General features: G+C 40.7%; 2 protein-coding genes across 3 annotated transcripts in view; one reads left to right on the top strand and one right to left on the bottom strand.

Moving 5' to 3' along the window:
* mtmr4 (myotubularin related protein 4) overlaps positions 1–4,354 on the bottom strand; it is a 42,902-nt gene extending 38,548 nt beyond the window's left edge. The window contains exon 1 of one of the 2 annotated variants that reach the window (XM_080866699.1): positions 4,288–4,354. The gene's annotated coding sequence lies outside the window, so the exon portion shown is untranslated. The remainder of the gene's footprint in view (positions 1–4,287) is intronic. The other variant, XM_080866701.1, reaches the window with a different exon arrangement.
* A 1,598-nt stretch (positions 4,355–5,952) lies between these two features.
* hpda (4-hydroxyphenylpyruvate dioxygenase a) lies at positions 5,953–11,613 on the top strand. Its single transcript, XM_080866660.1, has 14 exons — positions 5,953–6,018; positions 6,242–6,268; positions 6,486–6,548; positions 6,861–6,965; positions 7,055–7,097; positions 7,198–7,280; positions 8,467–8,556; positions 8,652–8,758; positions 9,034–9,111; positions 9,383–9,545; positions 9,647–9,718; positions 9,829–9,951; positions 10,044–10,160; positions 11,284–11,613. The coding sequence occupies exons 1-14, from the start codon at positions 6,016–6,018 to the stop codon at positions 11,395–11,397; spliced, it is 1,188 nt and encodes a 395-aa protein (XP_080722786.1). The 5' UTR covers positions 5,953–6,015; the 3' UTR covers positions 11,398–11,613.
* The last annotated feature ends 8,575 nt before the right edge of the window (positions 11,614–20,188 follow it).

Raw genomic sequence — 20,188 nt, 5'->3', positions numbered from 1 at the left:
AAATCGGTTCGCGGTCAGTAAGCACAACCAAAATTCATACATAAGGCGCGCTGTCAACTTTTGAGAAAATGAAAGGATTTTAGGCCGTGCAGCCCCTGTGGGCTGCATGTCGTTAGCGTGGTTAGCTCGTTAGCGCGGTTAGCTCGCTAACACGTTGACGCCGTCCAGCCCCACAACTCGCTAACGGAGATTTGCCGTGTCCATCTGGTCGCTGCCTGTAGGTGAAGCTATGGGGGAGGGGGAGTTGTATTCAGTGAAGGAGAAAACTCGATATATCGCCCAGCCCTACCCTGAAGGTAGCATCTGAGCTCAGGTAATGTAGTGCTGACGGTGAGAGACGTTTGACATGACTGATCCGGAAATCAAAACTGAAATTCCACAAACGGTAGTGTTTATTTTGATATTAAAGATAAGGAGGTGATGTCACAATTAATTCCAGGTACAAACCACACCTATTGTCAGAAATGTGCATGATTATGCATGTCGAATGCCGTTTTGAGACACTACTCAGTTAAAAACAGTCAAAGAACTATATAGTATGTAGTTGATATTAGTTAAAGGGGTGGTATGGTTTGAATTTTTCTGGTTAACAAAAACAGATTATGTAACAAGATCTCAATAAAGGATGAAATCAGGAACTGTGTTGTGAAATGGGGAAACAGAAGTATGTATCATTCAAGGCCATCATTTGTTACTTTGAGTCCTCTGCGCTATGGACACATTTAAGGAAGCACTGAAGTATACTGCAGTATACTGTTGAACACATAAGTCTGATTAATTCTTGTCCTTCATATTTGGAACAAGCAATGACAGCAACCAAGCAGAAATGCATTCATTAATCAATAAGGTGGTCAAACAAAAACGAGTCAGTCCTTTTGACACAATTGTTTTCTTCTCAAAACTGAGAAGATTATTGGGTGTTGAAAACAAATTATCTTCTGGATTACTGACTGTTTGTCAAATGAACAAGATAATTTAAAGGACTGGAATTTCAAAATTATGAAATTTTTATGTTGCCATGTTCCACAACGCAACAAAATTTATACTAATCTGCAGCTCAGCCAGTGATGAAAATAGTCCAGTTTTGCAGCCCTATTTCACAATTGATCATTACAGTTGGAATTACTCAAAATCAAGCCAAAACCCATTTCCAAACTAAAGACCAAATCAAAACTAAACTGACCAAACAACAAAAAAACCTCCATGCAAGAATCACAAATATGTCTACAAGCTACTCAAGAAGAGACAACCTGATAATAATTTTGACAAAACAAATTTAAGTAACGCTCTCCCTTATTTTCTGTCAATATTTACCGTTAAAGATGTGGATTAAACATGAGCAAAGTTTTACATAGATAATCCCTATGAGCCAGAAGCTTAGGCTTCACATTCCTCTGATTCGGAAAGGCCAAACTCATTTCACATGATGGGCCAAACGCAGCCCACTTTAATTCTAAGTAGGCTTCTCGTCACAGAGAATGTCCCATTTTATTTATTTATTTTAACTGTGGAACCATTGTTTTGTTTATTTGTTTGTTTGTTTTAAAAAAACCCAATAAAAAAACAAAACGAAAACAGTAGATTATTTCACTGTTAACCTTACATACTACTAACTAGAGCTGGGCGATATGAGATTTTTTCATATCACGATATGTTTTTTTCATTTCAGGCGATAACGATATCTATCACGATATAAGCCAAATAATTATATTTGTAAGATTTAAATGTGCCGTTGCTCACAAGTAAAATGTGAAATAATCAGCAGCTTGTTTTTATTTAAATATTTATTTCCCATAATAAGTTCAACAGGGTAGATGTACTTAAGGAACATGAGACTTTTTCAGATAAATAAAGGCAAATATTGCAAACTACACAAAAGGCAGCCGCTAAAGCGTTTAAGTTTCAAAATAGAACAGACAAAACTGACTAACTTTTGTCAATATCAAATAAACTGAGAACTAAAAGGAAATTCTCAATCTCTCCTTGTTGTATAGCTGAGCTTTTCAAACAGTTTTAACAGTTACTTTAGTCTGACAAAAGCCAAATGACGAATTAGCGCTTCCAGTCAGACACTGAGGCTACGTCCACACGTACACGGGTATTTTTGAAAACGGAGATTTTCCGTTTTCGTTTTAAAAAAGAATCCCGTCCACACATAAAGGCAGAAATGAAGAAAAACGCTGCTAGGAACATGCCAAAGCAGCAGGTGGAGCTAGATTCCTAACCGTGCAGAAATGTTGGCCAATCAGAAGTCTAGAAGCCTCGGTGGGAAAAAGTAAACAAAGCTGGGGCATAGAAGCAGAACAGAGTCGTATGTGTGGAGGGACAGTAACTTTGTGTATATGTAAGCATTTAAACACTGCAGAGAGTAGAATTAACAGTAACAGTATTGTAGAAATTCATTTCACCGAAACAATAACGTGGCGCACAGTGTGACGCATGCACCAGTTTATTGTATTTCCAGACTTGCTTTCGGCACAATTTACAGTGCACGCTACTCTGTTTTTTGTCAGACTTGAAATAGCCGAAATACCTTCACACTACGGAACTTCTATGGCTCTTCCGTTCGACAATCTCTCCGGCATTGGAACCGTCATCTGTTTTCTCTTCGGTCACGCTCGGTTGATTTTTCTAGTCGGCACACTCATTTCCTCCATTACGCGCTGCCTCCATTACCCGCTGGCTGCTTCCCAAACAAACACACGTGCGGCTTGGCACTTGTGCTGTACGTAACAAGTCACGCGACGTGATGCTGCGGCTGTGATTGGTTCGGCTCTGCGCTACTTAGTTTGGATTGGCTGACCTTTTTTATTTTTTATTTTTTATTATTTTTTTTATTTTAAGAGGACAAGAGCGGCGAGGTCTATCGCGATAGCTTAATTTCTCTATCGAGTAAAAGTTATATCGCGATACATATCGTTATCGTTCTATCGCCCAGCTCTACTACTAACTTCTTATTACTTAATTACTTTAGTGTAGTATGAATGGTCATGTGGGAGGTATTTATCAACAGGAAAACCTGTCCAAGTTACAGCTGAAAGGCCAAAGTTTATGCCGTCCTTCATTTTATCCAAAGCTGTCCAGTAGGCCAGATTGGAGTTTTTGTTGGCCAATTCTGGTCCCTGGACCTCATGTTTAACACTCTCCCTCTAAACACTCTGTTTCAGGGGGTTTTCTTTGCTCTTGGCCCCGTATTATGTCATAGCAATGAGATAACCATAATATGGTTAACTCAAACACTGAACTCTTTGTTTGCATGATCCACCAATGAGAATAGAGTTAGCTTAAAGGCAGGGGAGCTAAAGCAGCTTGTTCAAGACGGGGCAGTCCCTCAGTTTATTCCAAGGGCCAGTCCCTCAGTTTATTCCAAGGGCCAGTATTATAAATAAGAATCATTTTAAATGGAATCCCGTAAAGCTACTCTACTGCAGGCCAAGAATAAAAATATGGAGCTTTTGTATGTCCACTTTACATCAAGCAAAAAGGACAAACATCTAGTAACCAAAAACAGCATTGTGAGCATCTTGTCTTTGACTCGTGTGACAGCAAAATTAATACCTTTAGGTTGTGGACTGCTAGCGAAACAAAAGCAGCACTGTGATGCAGCAGTGCGAGCTACAGAAGTACATTTTGAAGAAAAGCTAGGTACTAGTTTCTTCACTTCTCCATAGGCTGCTAATTTTAAAAAAAAAAGTGCCCTGATGTAAACTGAGGGGAGATTTAAAAATAAAAATAAAAATCAGGAAGTGACAACAATAAGAGCCATTTGTTTTGGGGAGCCGGTTTTACTTTCCGTATAAAAATAATTTCCAAGTACAGTAGGGGATTCCGGGGTGTTTTTCCTCTGATCATAAACGGTCTAGAAATTTCCAGCTTTCTTGACTGTGAGCTCCATCTAAATGTCAGGTGACCGGTTTGACTGGTGACAACACAACAGGTGTGAACCGATGACGAGGAGGCTGAAGTTAAAAAAAAAACAAAAACAAAAACGTATGGTGAAAGTGAAAGTGGACCACAGCCCCAGCACAGCCTGGCACTATACTAGGAGCCGATTAGTTGGTGAACCGAAAGTGTGCGTGTGTGCGCGTAAATGTTAGCACTGTGCTAGCTACCGGATAGCAACACTGATACAGGCTAGTGACTAAAATTCGCTCATTTGCCCACAAAAACGACAAAACCGCTCAAGGTCCACAAGTTCGAGACAAGTCTGACGGCCTGAGAACATGTCACATACAATATATCATTTAGAAGTAACTTCATTTTAAAAAATTAAATCGAGTTACTCACTCAGAAACAATCAGCTGTCACAACGGTGACTCAGTAGACTGCACGACTTCCGCATTCTCGCCCGATGACAAAAGCCGCAACCAATAATCGAGTAGGTAACCGAGCACTAGGAGACCAACGACGCTGCAGAATTCTCACCAACCAATGAGAATTGAGAGCAGACAAGCCAGCGGGTCAAACACGCCCACAGCGGAGCCAATCAGGTGCCACTACACTCCTGAAGCGCACCAATAGAAAATCACAGCGCGGCACCAACTGGAGGCACACAAACAACGTGCAGTACGTGAGCTCGGCACACAGACACACACCAGCTGGAACATAGCAGGGTTTTCACATTAGCGGAACACGCGAGATGTACGCTTGAGCTGATTGTTTAACTGAACTATCGATGATTTATCTTTAAAATAAGAAATCAAACGAAATAATTTATTTGTAATATAGCTATTTAAATAAATAGACTGATACTTTATTGATTACACGAGGGAACTTGTTGTATTACAGCAGCAGGATAAAGAATAAAAACAGTATAGTCTACAATAAATAAACAAAATAGTCAAACATACGTGCCACAGGCGCATAGTCAAGGCCTAATAGGGTGAGAATAATTTAAAAAAACAAAACACAGAGAATAAAAATGCAATTACGTTAAAGTAGAGTGAACAGTAAGACTGAGATTGCGCAATGCATTACTCTCTTGCTTATAGTGCAAGCATGTACACTATAAATCTAATAAATAGCTGTAAGATGTGAGTTATATTGGAATATATTTGATATCAGATATTAAATATGGTTAATTCAATAAATAGAATAATTAGAAAGTATTGATTAATTTGTAGCGTGAACAACCAACCCTTTAAATTTACACTTAAAACCTTTAATCATGCGACCAATGCAACTAGTTAGTTGCACAGTTATCCTGAAGCACCCAAGACACTACAAGCACCCTAAATATATAAATACATAAATAGATCGATAAATAAACACTACAGTATATGCTTGTTTAAAGGGATGGTTTATTTGCCACATACCTTAATGCAAAAATAAAAAAACTGAGTGAAAATCTGTTTTCAGTAAATGTATAACATGTAAATGTATGACTCTTAGCACAATGTATGGAGACAGTAATTCAAATCACATCACATCCAAGCTGGCACACACTAATCTTACAGTAAGTGCTTATTTTGTCCGGCAATATTGCTCCCTCTGGCGGTGGAAGTCAGAAACCACAGAGGGCTTTCAGAAACTCAGGAATATTTTTTATCCTCACCTTTAACAACACCGCATCTTTGCTTAGTGCAGAACTCCCAGTTCAGTTCTGCACACTGTGGATGCATTATGATTGTTTTTTAGCTTTTCATCAGCCTCAGTTAAATAATACATTTTTAAAAGTTTGTTTGTTTATTTCAGTGGCAAGTGGTAAGTTTAGTTTCAAGAAAAAGATCTGTGTCTGTAATGTTTTCCCTGGCTTTGTTTATTATGTCTATGTTTCTATGACGACTGCACGACTAAGGACTGGACACTGATTAGACACAAAAATGACAGGACAGGCACCAAAACCTGGGTCACTGCTGCCGAAGTTTCAGGAAGCGAGGAGGTGGACAGGTGGGTGTAGACCCCAAAGGACCAATCACAGTTGGTCATCAGGTCAGTACTTATCTGCTCATTTTTGGCTTGGCCCTGATTTCCAATCTTTCTCTTCTCGAGCCAAGCCCCATCTGAAATCGCAGTATGGTAAGGAGACTCGACTATAATCAAAGCCAATTATAATGAGCAGATGCTGTCAGTTGTGGGACTCTGGGCCTTCCCACAGCTGAGTAATTGTGGAGATAATGGCCTCTTCAGCAGATAAGAACCAATTAAGTCACATTAGAAATACGAGATCAGTTGACTGCAGGTTTTTGCTGACCGCGTGTTAATGAAGCTATTATGATTTTCCTCTTTTCCTTCTTCTTAGACAAGCTACACAGACAAAGGAGAGAAGGTGAGATTAATATTTTCTCTGTGGTGTCTGATGTTTTGTTATGTGTGCTACTATGTTTTTGCGTAATATTCACAGATGGTTAATTGGTGCAGGAAAAAATAAACCATCCCAGAATTATTTTTCAACTACCCATTATAACTGGTTACTGTGTTACTTGTCACCTGAAGAATTTGCACACATTCCAATGTCAATCTTGAGTTCTGCTTTTACTTGCTAGCCTGCAAGGGGAAGGTTTATCAGGTTCCATCATATCACCTTCTGGGTCGGCAACGCCAAACAGGTCAGTATCCAAACCCTCTACACATGACCAGAAGCTCACTGTTAGTTATTCAAATCTTTACCGTATCATTCATCTGTGAGCTGACTTTGAGCCTGTACAGACTCATATACAGGTCAGAGAGCTGGTTGCACCGAAAAAAATAAAACGTCAAATTAATTAAATAAATAAACAGAATAATCAGTAAAAACAGTTTTATTGTGGATTATTGTTCAGCATACAGGTGAGACTACACATCACACTGTGGCATGTCCTAGCTTCAGTACGTCTCGCATCGTTAGATTTCATCAGAGTAACAGTGTGGTTACTTCACAGGCAGCCTCATTCTACTGTGATAAGTTGGGCTTCGAGCCCCTGGCCTACAAGGGTTTGGAGACTGGCAGCAGAGAGGTGGTGTCACATGTCATCAGACAGAATAAGGTACGAACAGTAACGTTCACAGTGTTCAACCTGGCAGAAGATCTCACCCTCAGTGCAAAAACATAACTACTCCTCTGCTCTCCTCACAGATTATATTTGCATTTGAATCTGCTCTGAATCCTGGAAATGAAGGCAGGTTTTCTCATCAGATCACTTAAGATTATAAAAAAGGTGACATGACGGTATGATTTATATTCTGCTTTATAAATCATTTATATTCTGGCCCCCCCAGAGATGGGAGAACACTTAGTTAAACATGGAGACGGAGTTAAAGACATTGCCTTCCAAGTGGAGGACTGTGACTTCTTATTCAAGGTAAGATGACAGATTGTTTTCAGGTAAACTTTAAATCTTTCTAGCGTGAGAATAAAATAAAATTAAAAAAACAACAACTTCTTGATACTGTGGGGTTAAAAAAGTCCCTGTCCCAGTTGGCTTAACTGAAGAACACAGAAATTTCGCACAACACTCTAAATTTCCGTGTTTTTCTGTGTCCCTTGAACTGTGCAACTGGTTGTGGTGCACGATTGTGGATAATTCTACACGGTAAACCAACATTAGCCATAAAGAGACAGTGATTTGTTTCATTTTTTATCTGTTAGTTTCAGTCTCTGCTTATCCAGACTAAGATAAGATAAAAACTTACATGCTTGTGCCAAAAGTTGGGAAATTCCTGACAAAAGTTGGGTAATATAGAGTAGCTGCACTGATCCACTGTTTGTCTGAGGTTCATATTAATAATACTAGGAGATAGTAAATAATTAGAGCTCCACTGTGCTCACATTAGCTCACTTCTGTGACTGAGATTTAATCCTCTTACCTCATACTATATATACTGACATGGGGTGAGGAGTGTGTTGAAATTGGGGTAAACAGGCCAGTGTTGTGACAACTCCTACTGCAGCCTTGAGGTTTAGCTGCTCCTGTGAACTCTCTTTACCTCAGACAAGGTCAGGCAAGCCATAAACTGCCGTGTGGACTATCAGGTGGCTGCAAAGATACCGAATCAATGCGCACTTAGGGTGGCTGTAGCTTAGGTGGCAGAGCAGGTCAGCCACTAATCAGAAGGTCTGTGGTTCGATCCCAGGCTGCCTCCTGGCTGCACGCCAAGTATCCTTGGGCAAGATACTAACCCCATGTTTGCCTGCTGGTGGTGGTCAGAGGGCCCGGTGGCGCCAGTGTCCGGCAGCCTCGCCTCTGTCAGTGCGCCCCAGGGCAGCTGTGGCTACAATGTAGCTTGCCATCGCCAGTGTGTGAATGGGTGAATGACTGAATGTAGTGTGAAGCTTTGGGGTCCTTAGGGACTAGAAAAGCGCTATACAAATGCAGGCCATTTACTTACTGCAGGGATCAACAGCCTTTGCTCTCTGAACCACCATTTTGTAGCTTCTTAGGAAGATATTTTCCCTTTGGCCACTGGAGGGCTTCCAGGAGCCACAGACACACAGTTGTTGCAAACTCCCGTTATCTTACACCCATCCTGACATCTCTCCAATGACAGACGGCCAAGGAGCGAGGAGCTGTGGTCGTCAAGGAGCCCTGGGTGGAGCAGGATAGCCATGGGAGGGTCAAGTTTGCAGTGATTCAGACGGTACATAAAGGGTGACTCACATTAGAAAGCCCTGTGTAAATACATTGAAGAAACTGAAAGCCAATAATAATGCTGTGCAAATGTTTTGTCCTCAGTATGGAGATACCACACACACACTCATCGAGTACCTAAGTCCCTACAAGGGCCTTTTCCTGCCGAGCTACAAAGAGCCTCTGTTTAGAGATCCCCTGTTAGCTAATCTGTGAGTCTCTCCCACAACACCACCTCATCTGCTACAACCTATGTGCCTTTTTTTCCCTCTGGTGTTTTTTGTGCATACACATGGAAGAAGTAAGATGAATCTAGATTTCACCACTGTCAGTCCCTGATAACATTTTAGTACATATTTTCCCTTTTCTGTGGAATTATAGACTAAAAGATTATCATAAAATCACAACAAAACATGATTATGTGTATTTTGATCACATCTGTATATCATTAAGCAGCCTGACTGCTTATTCTTCTTTTCTTTCAAAGTCCACCAACAGGTCTGAACTTCATCGATCACATTGTGGGAAACCAGCCAGATGACCAAATGGTGCCAATTTCAGACTGGTAGGTCTCCTGTCTCCAGTGCACGTACACTCGCTGCGGGTGCAGCAGACACACAGGGCAAAAGGACAAAGTAAACAAACACCACAAGCAGTCGCTCCACCGCTGTTGCTGGAAAATGTTGGTGCATTTATTCAAAACAGCAAGCCCTCATACAAAATGACTTCTTCACAAAATTCAAAGATTGCTCCAAGAAAGAAGGAACAAGAGGAAATGTAGTTCCTTTTTAACTCCAATGATTAGTATTGCTTAGCTCGTATTCCTGAATTTCTAGGTACCAGAAATGTCTGATGTTTCACCGGTTCTGGTCAATCGATGACAAGCAGATCCACACACAGTACAGCGCGCTGAGGTCTATAGTTGTCACAAACTACGAAGAGACCATTAAGATGCCAATCAACGAACCTGCCACGGGGAAAAAGAAGTCGCAGATCCAGGTGAGGCTTTCAGAGGTTTGCTCTGTGACATGGATCCCAGCAGCCCGAGGGGTCTGATACAAAAATGTGTGTGTGTGATGTCCTGTGTTGTGTCCTCACAGGAATACGTGGACTACAACGGGGGGCCAGGTGTTCAGCACATCGCCCTCAACACATCGAACATTATTGAATCTGTGAGTCTGTGTAATTAGCAGGAAAACTCCAGGCTATTTTGAAGCTTCATGCTTGCAGGGCCTGTTTTAGATTCGTCTTTTTTTCTCCCTCTGTTCTTGTCACTAAATAGATAGTGAACCTGCGCGCCCGAGGGATGGAGTTCCTCTCAGCACCTGACACATATTACGACACCCTGAGGAAGAATCTCAAAACTGCCAAAATCAAAGTAATTGAAGACCTCGACCGTTTACAGGTGAGGACTGCTTTTGGCATGGCTGATTTTTTTTTTTGTTCTTTTTTCTTTGTGTCTTTAAATCTAAAAGATCTTTTGTTTTTCTTTTTAAGGAATTAAAAATCTTAGTGGATTTTGATGACAAGGGCTACCTCCTTCAAATCTTTACCAAGCCTGTGCAGGACAGACCAACACTTTTCCTGGAGGTCATTCAGAGACATAACCACTTTGTAAGTGACCAGTTAGGCAGTCTACTGGTATAACTTGTATAAACAGAGAGTAGGGCTTTGCTATATCTAAGGCCTCTCATATCACACCTGTATTAACCCCATCAGTATGGAGGGCAAATATTTTAGTTGGGCACAACTTAACCCTGACTAATACGTATTTTTGGACCGAATTCACGGTTTACTTCAAAAAGTTTTGCTTCATTATGGCACTTTTTGGTTATTGACTTTTTGAATATTTAAAAAATAGTCCTTTAGACTATTTTTGGGACATTTTATGATGTAAATAATCTATTTTCAAAGAGTTATTGCGTGGTAATTATAACACATAAAACACATTTAAAACCACTGAAACCACATGTTGACAATTCTCTCTCAGGTGATGCAGTTTTTGAATGCTGCAAACTTCTGATAAAGTTTTTACTGAATAGAAATATGGCTTTTGAAGGGACCAGACCTTTGGGACAGTTGCCCACTGTGCCCAGTATGCGTAGGTAATCTAGCCTTTACTGGTGGGATTTACAGGCCTAGGGCTCTGTTTCACGCCTCTGCCACCTTCAAGAACCTGAGGAAGAACACCTGTTTACAGCTCCCACCCAGCATGAATGCTACAAGAGCAGTGTACTTGTAAAAGCTCAGTAAATCTGTCACAGATGCAGATTAAAAGGCTCACTGCTTCACAGCGAGGGGGATCTCTGGATTGGGTTGCACCCTGTGGCACTCAATTCATAACACTCGGCGCCCGTTCTGCTTGTCAGAACACGCTCATCTTGTCACTCTCCGGTGTCTACAGATGTGGATACAATGCATGAAAGTGAGAAACTGCATCTGAACCACAGCAAAGAATTTCTCAGAGGAACCACCAACACTTGATCTTTGTTTTTTGGGTTACCTGTGAAAATATTTACATGATTAATTTGCGAGCGCCCGGTGAGCGCAGCTTGCTGTCACAGAGGAGATGTTTGAACCTTGGGAGGATATTTATGTACCATTAGTGATCCAACATCAAAGCGTTAAACACCCTGAACGTTGTCTGAGAGAAGATCCCTAGAGCCATAACAAATGACACAGAAGAAGGTAGATCTTTGGGTAATTAGCCATCTGTGTGTGTCTGTTCTTTCACCAGGGCTTTGGGGCAGGAAACTTCAAGTCTCTCTTTGAGGCTATTGAGAAGGACCAAGACGCCAGGGGCAACCTCACTGTGCTGACACCCAAAGGGCAGGCTGAAGCCTTCTACTGATCCGCTGACGTCTGATGCTGCCAAGCCACACTGGGACTCTTATCTACTCGGCTGTACGTTTCAGAGGCGGTCGACAACACCCACCACGACTGCAGCACGGCAAACACTTACGCAGTGTTGAATATCTGAGTGTGACAAGCTGAGAGTGTTATCAGATATGCTTTTAGCTGTCAGGAGATTGCACGGTGTTTGGCTAAATAAAGAAACAAATGTTCATGTGGGCTGGCATATGTGGTTTGTAAATAGAGGTTCAAATATTAAAGGAATAGTCTGACACTGCTATGCTTTATTGTGGAGGGTTAGCTGTGAAGACTGACATGCTCACATCTTCATGCTGAACCACAGCCAGGAGACAGTTATGTGTGTAGGTACTATGGTTGTATGACACACCACTATTACTACAGAAATTCAAAAGAAATATAATCAAACATCACCGTGATATGTACATAAATTTAAAAAAAAAAATTCTCTGTTTTGCTCCAAATAAACTTAAAGTGTGATTTAGTATAGTGAGGCAGAGAGAAATAACCAGACAACAGTACCAAAGGAACAATTGCACACATTATTTATACTATAATATGTGGGATATGAATTTTTCATTTCATATCTTCTTTGCACAAAGAGTGGAAAAGAGGCCAAAGAGCCAGCTGAGCGTGTAGTAGCATGCAATCCCTCTAAAAACTAAAAGCATTATCCAGGATTGATCATATGTCCTTCTTACACTTTAGGCTTTATGCAGATTGCTTTTCAAGGTGACACAACAGTACTACTAGCTGCAGTCTTACACGCCTCTCTGCAGCTTCTCTCCTCCTGTTACACCCCCCCCAAACCCCATGTCCATAGAGACTGTGTCAGTTCCCAAACAGACAAAAAAACAAACTAAAAACCAGCAACAAACAACTTAAACATAAAAAAAAAGATCACAAAGAAAGAACAATACAGTATCCACATCTGAACCAAAGAGTAAAACAGTGAAATGTGGATTATTAAACATTAGGTCTCTCTCCTCCAAGTCTCTGTTAGTACATGACTTAATAATTGATCAACAAATCAATTTACTTTGCCTTACAGAAAACTGGTTGCAGCTGGATGATTATGTTAGTTTAAATGAATCAACACCCCCGACTCATTCTAACTACCAGAAATCTCGAGGCATAGGCAGAGGGGACGGTGTGGCAGCAATTTTTCACACCAGCCTATTAATCAACGAAAGACCAATACTTTTAGTTCATTTGAAAGCCTGATGCTTAGCCTTGTCCACCCCAGCTGTAAAACTCAGAAACCAGTCTTACTTGTTAACATCTATCGTTCACCTGGGCCTTACACAGAGTTTCTGTCTGATTTCTCAGACTTTTTATCTGATTTAGTGCTCAGCTCAGATAAAATAATTATTGTCATGATTTTAACACTCATGTAGATGCAAAAAAGTGACAGCCTCAACATGGCATTTAATCTGTTATTAGACTCAATTGGCTTCTCTTAAAATGTAAAATAACCCACCCACCACTTTAACCACACTCTAGATCTTTTTTTAAAATATGGCATAGAAACTGAACATTTAACAGTGTTTCCTGAAAACCCTCTCCTGTCAGATCATTTCCTGATAACATTTACATTTACGATAATGATTACACAGCAGTGGGGAGTAGACTTCATCACAGTAGATGTCTTTCTGAAAGCGCTGTAACTAAATTTAAGAATATAATCCAGCCACTGTTATCATCTTCAATGCCCTGTACCAACACAGAGCAGAGCAGCTACCTGAACGCTACTCCAACAGAGGTCGATCATCTTGTTAATAATTTTACCTCCTCACTACGTACGACTCTGGATAGATGAACCAGCAACAAGCAGGAGAACACACAGGGCTTAAATATTCACAGGTCTAATCGTAGGATGGGAGACAGGAGGGGAACAAACCTGGGAGAAATCAGGGCTGACGAGACACAGACGTAAAGCTGAGAACACTCTCATGAGACAGAAACCTTCAGAATAAAAACAGGAAGTACAACAGGTATGCACAGACACGAACTTAACACAAGACATGGCAACAGGGAAGGGAACACAAAGATGTGGGACCGGGGCCCTATTTCAGGAAGCCGGTTTAGTGCAAACTCTGAGTAAGTATAACCCTGAGTTAACGAAAACTCTGGGTTTTCGGTTTCACAAAGCGAGTTTAGATTAATTCTGAGTGAGTTACTATGACGACACACTCCGTGAAGTAGAGCTGGGCGATATGAGATTTTTTCATATCACGATATGTTTTTTTTTTTCATTTCAGGCGATAACGATATCTATCACAATATAAGCCAAATAACTATATTTGTAAGATTTAAATGTGCCGTTGCTCACAAGTAAAATGTGAAATAATCAGCAGCTTGTTTTTATTTAAATATTTATTTCCCATAATAAGTTCAACAGGGTAGATGTACTTAAGGAACATGAGACTTTTTCAGATAAATAAAGGCAAATATTGCAAACTACACAAAAGGCAGCCGCTAAAGCGTTTAAGTTTCAAAATAGAACAAACGAAACAGACTAAATTGTCAATTCCACTTAGAAACAAAATATTAATTCTAAAAATAAATCTTAGTTTGTTTTACAGAAGAACAGACCAAACTGACTAACTTTTGTCAATATCAAATAAACTGAGAACTAAAAGGAAATTCTCGATCTCTCCTTGTTGTATAGCTGAGCTTTTCAAACAGTTTTAACAGTTACTTTAGTCTGACAAAAGCCAAATGACGAATTAGCGCTTCCAGTCAGAGACTGAGGCTACGTCCACACGTACACGGGTATTTTTGAAAACGGAGATTTTCCGTTTTCGTTTTAAAAAATAATCCCGTCCACACATAAAGGCAGAAATGAAGGAAAACGCTGCTATGAACATGCCAAAGCAGCAGGTGGCGCTAGATTCCTAACCGTGCAGAAATGTTGGCCAATCAGAAGTCTAGAAGCCTCGGTGGGAAAAAGTAAACAAAGCTGCGGCATAGAAGCAGAACCGAGTCGTATGTGTGGACGGACAGTAACTGTGTGTATATGTAAGCATTTAAACACTGCAGAGAGTAGAATTAACAGTATTGTAGAAATTCATTTCACCGAAACAATAACGTGGCGCACAGTGTGACGCATGCACCAGTTTATTGTATTTCCAGACTTGCTTTCGGCACAATTTACAGTGCACGCTACTCTGTTTTTTGTCAGACTTGAAATAGCCGAAATACCTTCACACTACAGAACTTCTATGGCTCTTCCGTTCGACAATCTCTCCGGCATTGGAACCATTATCTGTTTTCTCTTCGGTCACGCTCGGTTGATTTTTCTAGTCGGCACACTCATTTCCTCCATTACCCGCTGGCTGCTTCCCAAACAAACACACTTGCGGCTTGGCACTTGTGCTGTACGTAACAAGTCACGCGACGTGACGCTGTGGCTGTGATTGGTTCGGCTCTGCGCTACTTAATTTGGATTGGCTGACCTTTTTTTAATTGTATTATTTTTTTTATTTTATTTTAAGAGGACAAGAGCGGTGAGGTCTATCGCGATAGCTTAATTTCTCTATCGAGTAAAAGTTATATCGCGATACATATCGTTATCGTTCTATCGCCCAGCTCTACCGTGAAGCTAACCTGCTCCCTAGCAGGTTTACTTCAACTAACCCTGACCTTCTCCGCCTCTTTGTCGGAAACCTGACTGTAGGAAGTGTCAGACATGGCGTGTCCCTTCCTTGAAGAGCCAGTAGATGTTGAAGCCCAAACTCTCCGCAGAGCTCTCCGCCAGGAGAGAGTGATTAGAGCGCGTTTGGACATTTTATCATTTCCTGATGATTTCCTGTGTGAACGTTACCGTTTTCAGCACAATCTATAATTCATTTGAATAACATCCTCAGGCCTAATATTGCTCATGTGACACATCGTGGACATTCTCTCAGTTCTGTACATATTATTTGTATTGCACTTCGGTTTTTTGCAAACGGGAGCTTTCTGTATAATATTGGTGACGCTGAGCACGTTTCCAAGGCTACCGTCTGTCGGGCAGTCAGGAATGTTACAGTTGCACTGAAACGTCTCCTGTACTCGTTTGCGGTGTTCCCCGGTCATAGACCCACAAGATTTATCAAAGAGGGATTCCACAAAATTGCAGGTATCAGGATGAACGAAACTTAATTCATGATGTGGTGATATTTTAACTACTACTTAAATTTTACATTTATTCTCACGGTTCCCAGGCGTGATTGGCTGTATAGATGGCACTCACATTCCAATCATTGCTCCTTCAGTAAATGAAGGAGACTATGTGAACAGGAAGTCTTTCCACAGCATTAATGTACAGGTACATAGTTCCCTGTAGCATTTCAAACTAACAAATTATTTCATTATAGTAATGGATGCTAATTTGTGTTCTCTGCACTGTGAAGATCATATGTGATGCTGCCAACATTATCACAAATGTGGAAGCCACCTGCTCAGCCTCTGTGAGTGGTGGTGGTGGAGGACCCCCACCTGTTTTTCGGGCCTCCGCTTTTTTTTCTGTTGGCTATAACGGGTCACATTTGAGCATACAGAGTAAGCAAATATGTACTTGTAATGTGCTCAGATAATTTCAATAAGTGCTTACAGAGGGGAAATTAATGTAGCCTCTAACTGCAATCGATTTACATAGGACAAACAGACCAAGCACTATGGCTCATAATACAATTACACCTTACCTGTTTGGACTATATTTTTATATTTCATTTTTACTTGCTGCCAGGAACGTTTGGGGCCTGTTGGGTTGCACCTGCGCTCAAATCACATCACAAAATAAAATGTATAAAATACAAAATAAAATAATATATAATAAAATAACGTGTTATATGGGTGGAAATCCCTAGATCAATGTTTAAATTAACACTCACGCATTGACTCTGTCGGCTATGTTTTGCCATGCATGCTCCCTTTCTTTTGCAGCTGAGGCTGTGTTACGTTTTTTCCGCAAAATTTGCATGTTATCGGCATATGCTGCCATCAGAATTTCGGCCTCAAGCGCTGTAAGATACATTGACCGCGCCTTCTTTCCCTCCGTCTCCATGGTGACTCGCTTAATCTGTGCTCCACTAATCAGGGCTTTATGTATCCTCGTGCGCGCGCTTAACTTGGGGTTAAAGCAACTCCGCGTTGACTGAACTAATTGTTATCAGCCTTTCTGAAACCGAATATTCCGAGTTGGACAGTTCGGGGTTACTCAACCCCGTGTATCGTTTTTCACTCTGAGTTTTCTAAACCGGCTTCCTGAAATAGGGCCCAGTGGTCCGTTCTTCGTACCTCGCTTACTACATCCAAGATCAAATCATCGCGCTAACTTTGAGCTCGCTATTCCGGTTCTCCGAACACACCTGTTGTTGACGATTAGTATAGCTGAATGAAGTAATGTGAGATCACTGGGTGGCTTAACAGGGGCTACGCATCGATAGTAGAAACATTGATCGGCAACCCTTTGATTGGTCGGCGAAAATGTCGAAGGAGCGCGCTTGGTATTATTCGGCAGCAGAGCAAGAACTCTTGATTGAGGGATTTCAGGAGTTTCAGAGTTTAATTAAAACGCAAGGGAACACTGCAAAGGCTGCAAAAGCAAGGAGAGAGGGCTGGCAGAAAGTTGCTGACAAATTAAACTCGTAAGTAATTTAATAATAATAATAATAATAATAATAATAATAATGGATTGGATTTATATAGCGCTTTTCAAGGCACCCAAAGCGCTTTACAATGCCACTATTCATTCACTCTCACATTCACACACTGGTGGAGGCAAGCTACGGTTGTAGCCACAGCTGCCCTGGGGCAGACTGACAGAAGCGAGGCTGCCATATCGCGCCATCGGCCCCTCTGGCCATCACCAGTAGGCGGTAGGGTAACTGTATTATATTATATTATATTATATTATATTACATTATATCCTCTTTCACATTAGAGCCACAACAGGACCCACTAGAACATGGGAACAAGTAAAAGTGAAATATAAGAATATTCTACAGAATGGTAATATTTATCACTTATATTGCTTTTAGTCTCTTGAAAAGAGAGCCTGAAATAATCTGTTTGTTTGTTTATAACAGCAACCAAGAAAAGGGCAGAGCAAAAAAAGACAGGTGGTGGTCCTGCACCCCCTAGTCAACAAGTTGGTTAAGTAAATAATACTCACGGGAAAATCGATATCTCTCTATGAGCACACTGTCGCGCTGAGCTAAAGGATCCTGTCTGTCCCGCAATATACGCGGAATTCTGAGAACTCTCCTTATCAATCTTGCACCTTCCGCAATGGGCTGCTCGCGTATACGGACAGGACATGGCTGCGACAGACTTCCCAAATCCACCTTCGCTTTTATAGCCGTGGTCTCTCATCTTGATTACACGAAGTAATTTACTATTACAACTCTAAAATATGAATTACATCTGAAATAATCAAATACATGAAATAGAATGATTAATAGTACATTTCCCTTTTTTTGGGAAATGACCTGTATGTATCTGTATGGAATCAATAAAAGGATCAAATACTGCATTATCTTTAGTTACATTGATAATATTTATTTATGGAAAAACAGTGGTAAAATATCGCTGTTGCTTTCGTATAAATGAAGCGGACATACCTGAGTGGCCGCGATCTAATCCTGTTTACATAAAGTAAGCCTGCTCCCGAGCAGGTTTACGCTTACGGATCTGTTGCTATGACAGCAAGTCCCGGATGAGCTTCGGAGAACCGAACGATCCAGGATCACGCGAAATCGTCAACAATCAAATCCAGCTAACTTACTTAGCGAGGTACGAAGAACGGACCCCAGAGCAGGCACAGAGACACAGAACAAAAGGAGCTTGAAATACAAAACAGAAACAAAACCTGAGAATGAGAAATTCCCAACAAGAATGAACCTAAAACATAAGATAATAATCAAAACCAAAACCACTGAGTCAGACTCAGGACCATGACAAACCCTAGGTTTCTCTTCAACACAGTAGCCAGGCTGACAAAAAGTCAGAGTACCGTTGAGCCAACTATCCCTTTAGCGTTAACTAGTAATGACTTCATGAACTTCTTCACAAATAAAATTTTAATCATTAGAGAAAAAATTACTAATAATCATCCCACAGATGTAATATTATCTACAGCTACTTTCAGTACCATTGATATTCATTTAGACTCTTTTCTCCAATTGATCTTTCTGAGTTAACTTCAATAATTACTTCCTCCAAACAATCAACATGTCTTTTAGACCCCATTCCTACAAAACTGCTCAAAGAAGTCCTGCCATTAATTAATGCTTCAATCTTAAATATGATCAACCTATCTCTAATAATCGGCTATGTACCACAGGCCTTCAAGCTGGCAGTAGTTAAACCTTTACTCAAAAAGCCATCTCTAGACCCAGCAGTCTTAGCTAATTATAGGCCAATCTCCAACCTTCCTTTCATATCAAAAATCCTTGAAAGAGTAGTTGTCAAACAGCTAACAGGTCATCTGCAGAGGAATGGCTTATTAGAAGAGTTTCAGTCAGGTTTCAAGTCAAGTCAAGTCAAGTTTATTTATAGAGCACATTTAAAAACAACCAAGGCTGACCAAAGTGCTGTACAGTAAATACAGATAAAAATACAGAGCTCATCACAGCACAGAAACAGCTTTAGTGAAGGTTACAAATGATCTTCTTATGGCCTCTGACAGTGGACTCCTCTCTGTGCTTGTCCTGCTAGACCTTAGTGCAGTGTTCGATACTGTTGACCATAATATCCTATTAGAGCGATTAGAACATGCTGTAGGTATTGTAGGTACTGTGCTGCAGTGGTTTGTATCATATCTATCTAATAGACTCCAATTTGTGCATGTAAATGGAGAGTCCTCTTCACCCACTAAGGTCAAATATGGTGTTCCACAGGGATCAGTGCTAGGACCAATTCTGTTTACATTATACATGCTTCCCTTAGGCAGCATCATTAGAAGACATAGTATTTTTACATTTTCACTGCTATGCTGATGACACCCACCTCTATCTGTCCATGAAGCCAGATAACACACACCAATTAGTTAAACTGCAGGAATGTCTTAAAGACATAAAGACCTGGATGGCCGCTAACTTTCTGCTTCTTAATTCAGATAAAACTGAGGTTATTGTACTCGGCCCTGAAAAGCTTAGAAATATGGTATTTAACCAGATTCTTACTCTGGATGGCATTACCTTGGCCTCCAGTAACGCTGTGAAGAACCTTGGAGTCATTTTTGACCAAGACATGTACTTTAATGCTCATATTAAACAAATATGTAAGACTGCTTTCTCCCATTTGCGCAACATCTCTAAAATTAGAAATATCCTGTCTCAGAGTGATGCTGAAAAACTAGTTCATGCATTTATTACTTCCAGGCTGGACTACTGTAATTCATTATTATCAGGATGTCCTAAAAACTCGCTGAAAAGCCTTCAGCTAATCCAAAATGCTGCAGCAAGAGTACTGACAGGGACTAGAAAGAGAGAGCATATTTCTCCTGTACTGGCTTCTCTTTATTGGCTTCCTGTTAAATCCAGAATTGAATTCAAAATCCTGCTCCTCACATACAAGGTCTTAAATAATCAGGCCCCATCTTATCTTAATGACCTTGTAGTACCATATCACCCTATTAGAGCACTTCGCTCTCGCTCTGCAGGTCTACTTGTTGTTCCTAGAGTATTTAAAAGTAGAATGGGAGGGAGAGCCTTCAGTTTTCAGGCCCCTCTTCTGTGGAACCAGCTTCCAGTTTGGATTCGGGAGACGGACACTATCTCTAC

Source organism: Rhamphochromis sp. 'chilingali' (assembly GCF_963969265.1).
Source record: "Rhamphochromis sp. 'chilingali' genome assembly, chromosome: 19".
NCBI classification, from domain to species: Eukaryota; Metazoa; Chordata; class Actinopteri; order Cichliformes; family Cichlidae; genus Rhamphochromis; species Rhamphochromis sp. 'chilingali'.
Note: the sequence above shows the minus strand (reverse complement) of the source record. Positions and strands in the feature narration are given on the sequence as shown.

What these genes read in the sequence shown, in the direction of transcription:
- hpda (XM_080866660.1), top strand. An exon ending in GATCCCCTGTTAGCTAATCT is followed by an intron (nt 8,759 to 9,033) that starts GTGAGTCTCTCC and finishes TTTCTTTCAAAG; the next exon opens with TCCACCAACAGGTCTGAACT. An exon ending in AAGACCTCGACCGTTTACAG is followed by an intron (nt 9,952 to 10,043) that starts GTGAGGACTGCT and finishes TTTCTTTTTAAG; the next exon opens with GAATTAAAAATCTTAGTGGA.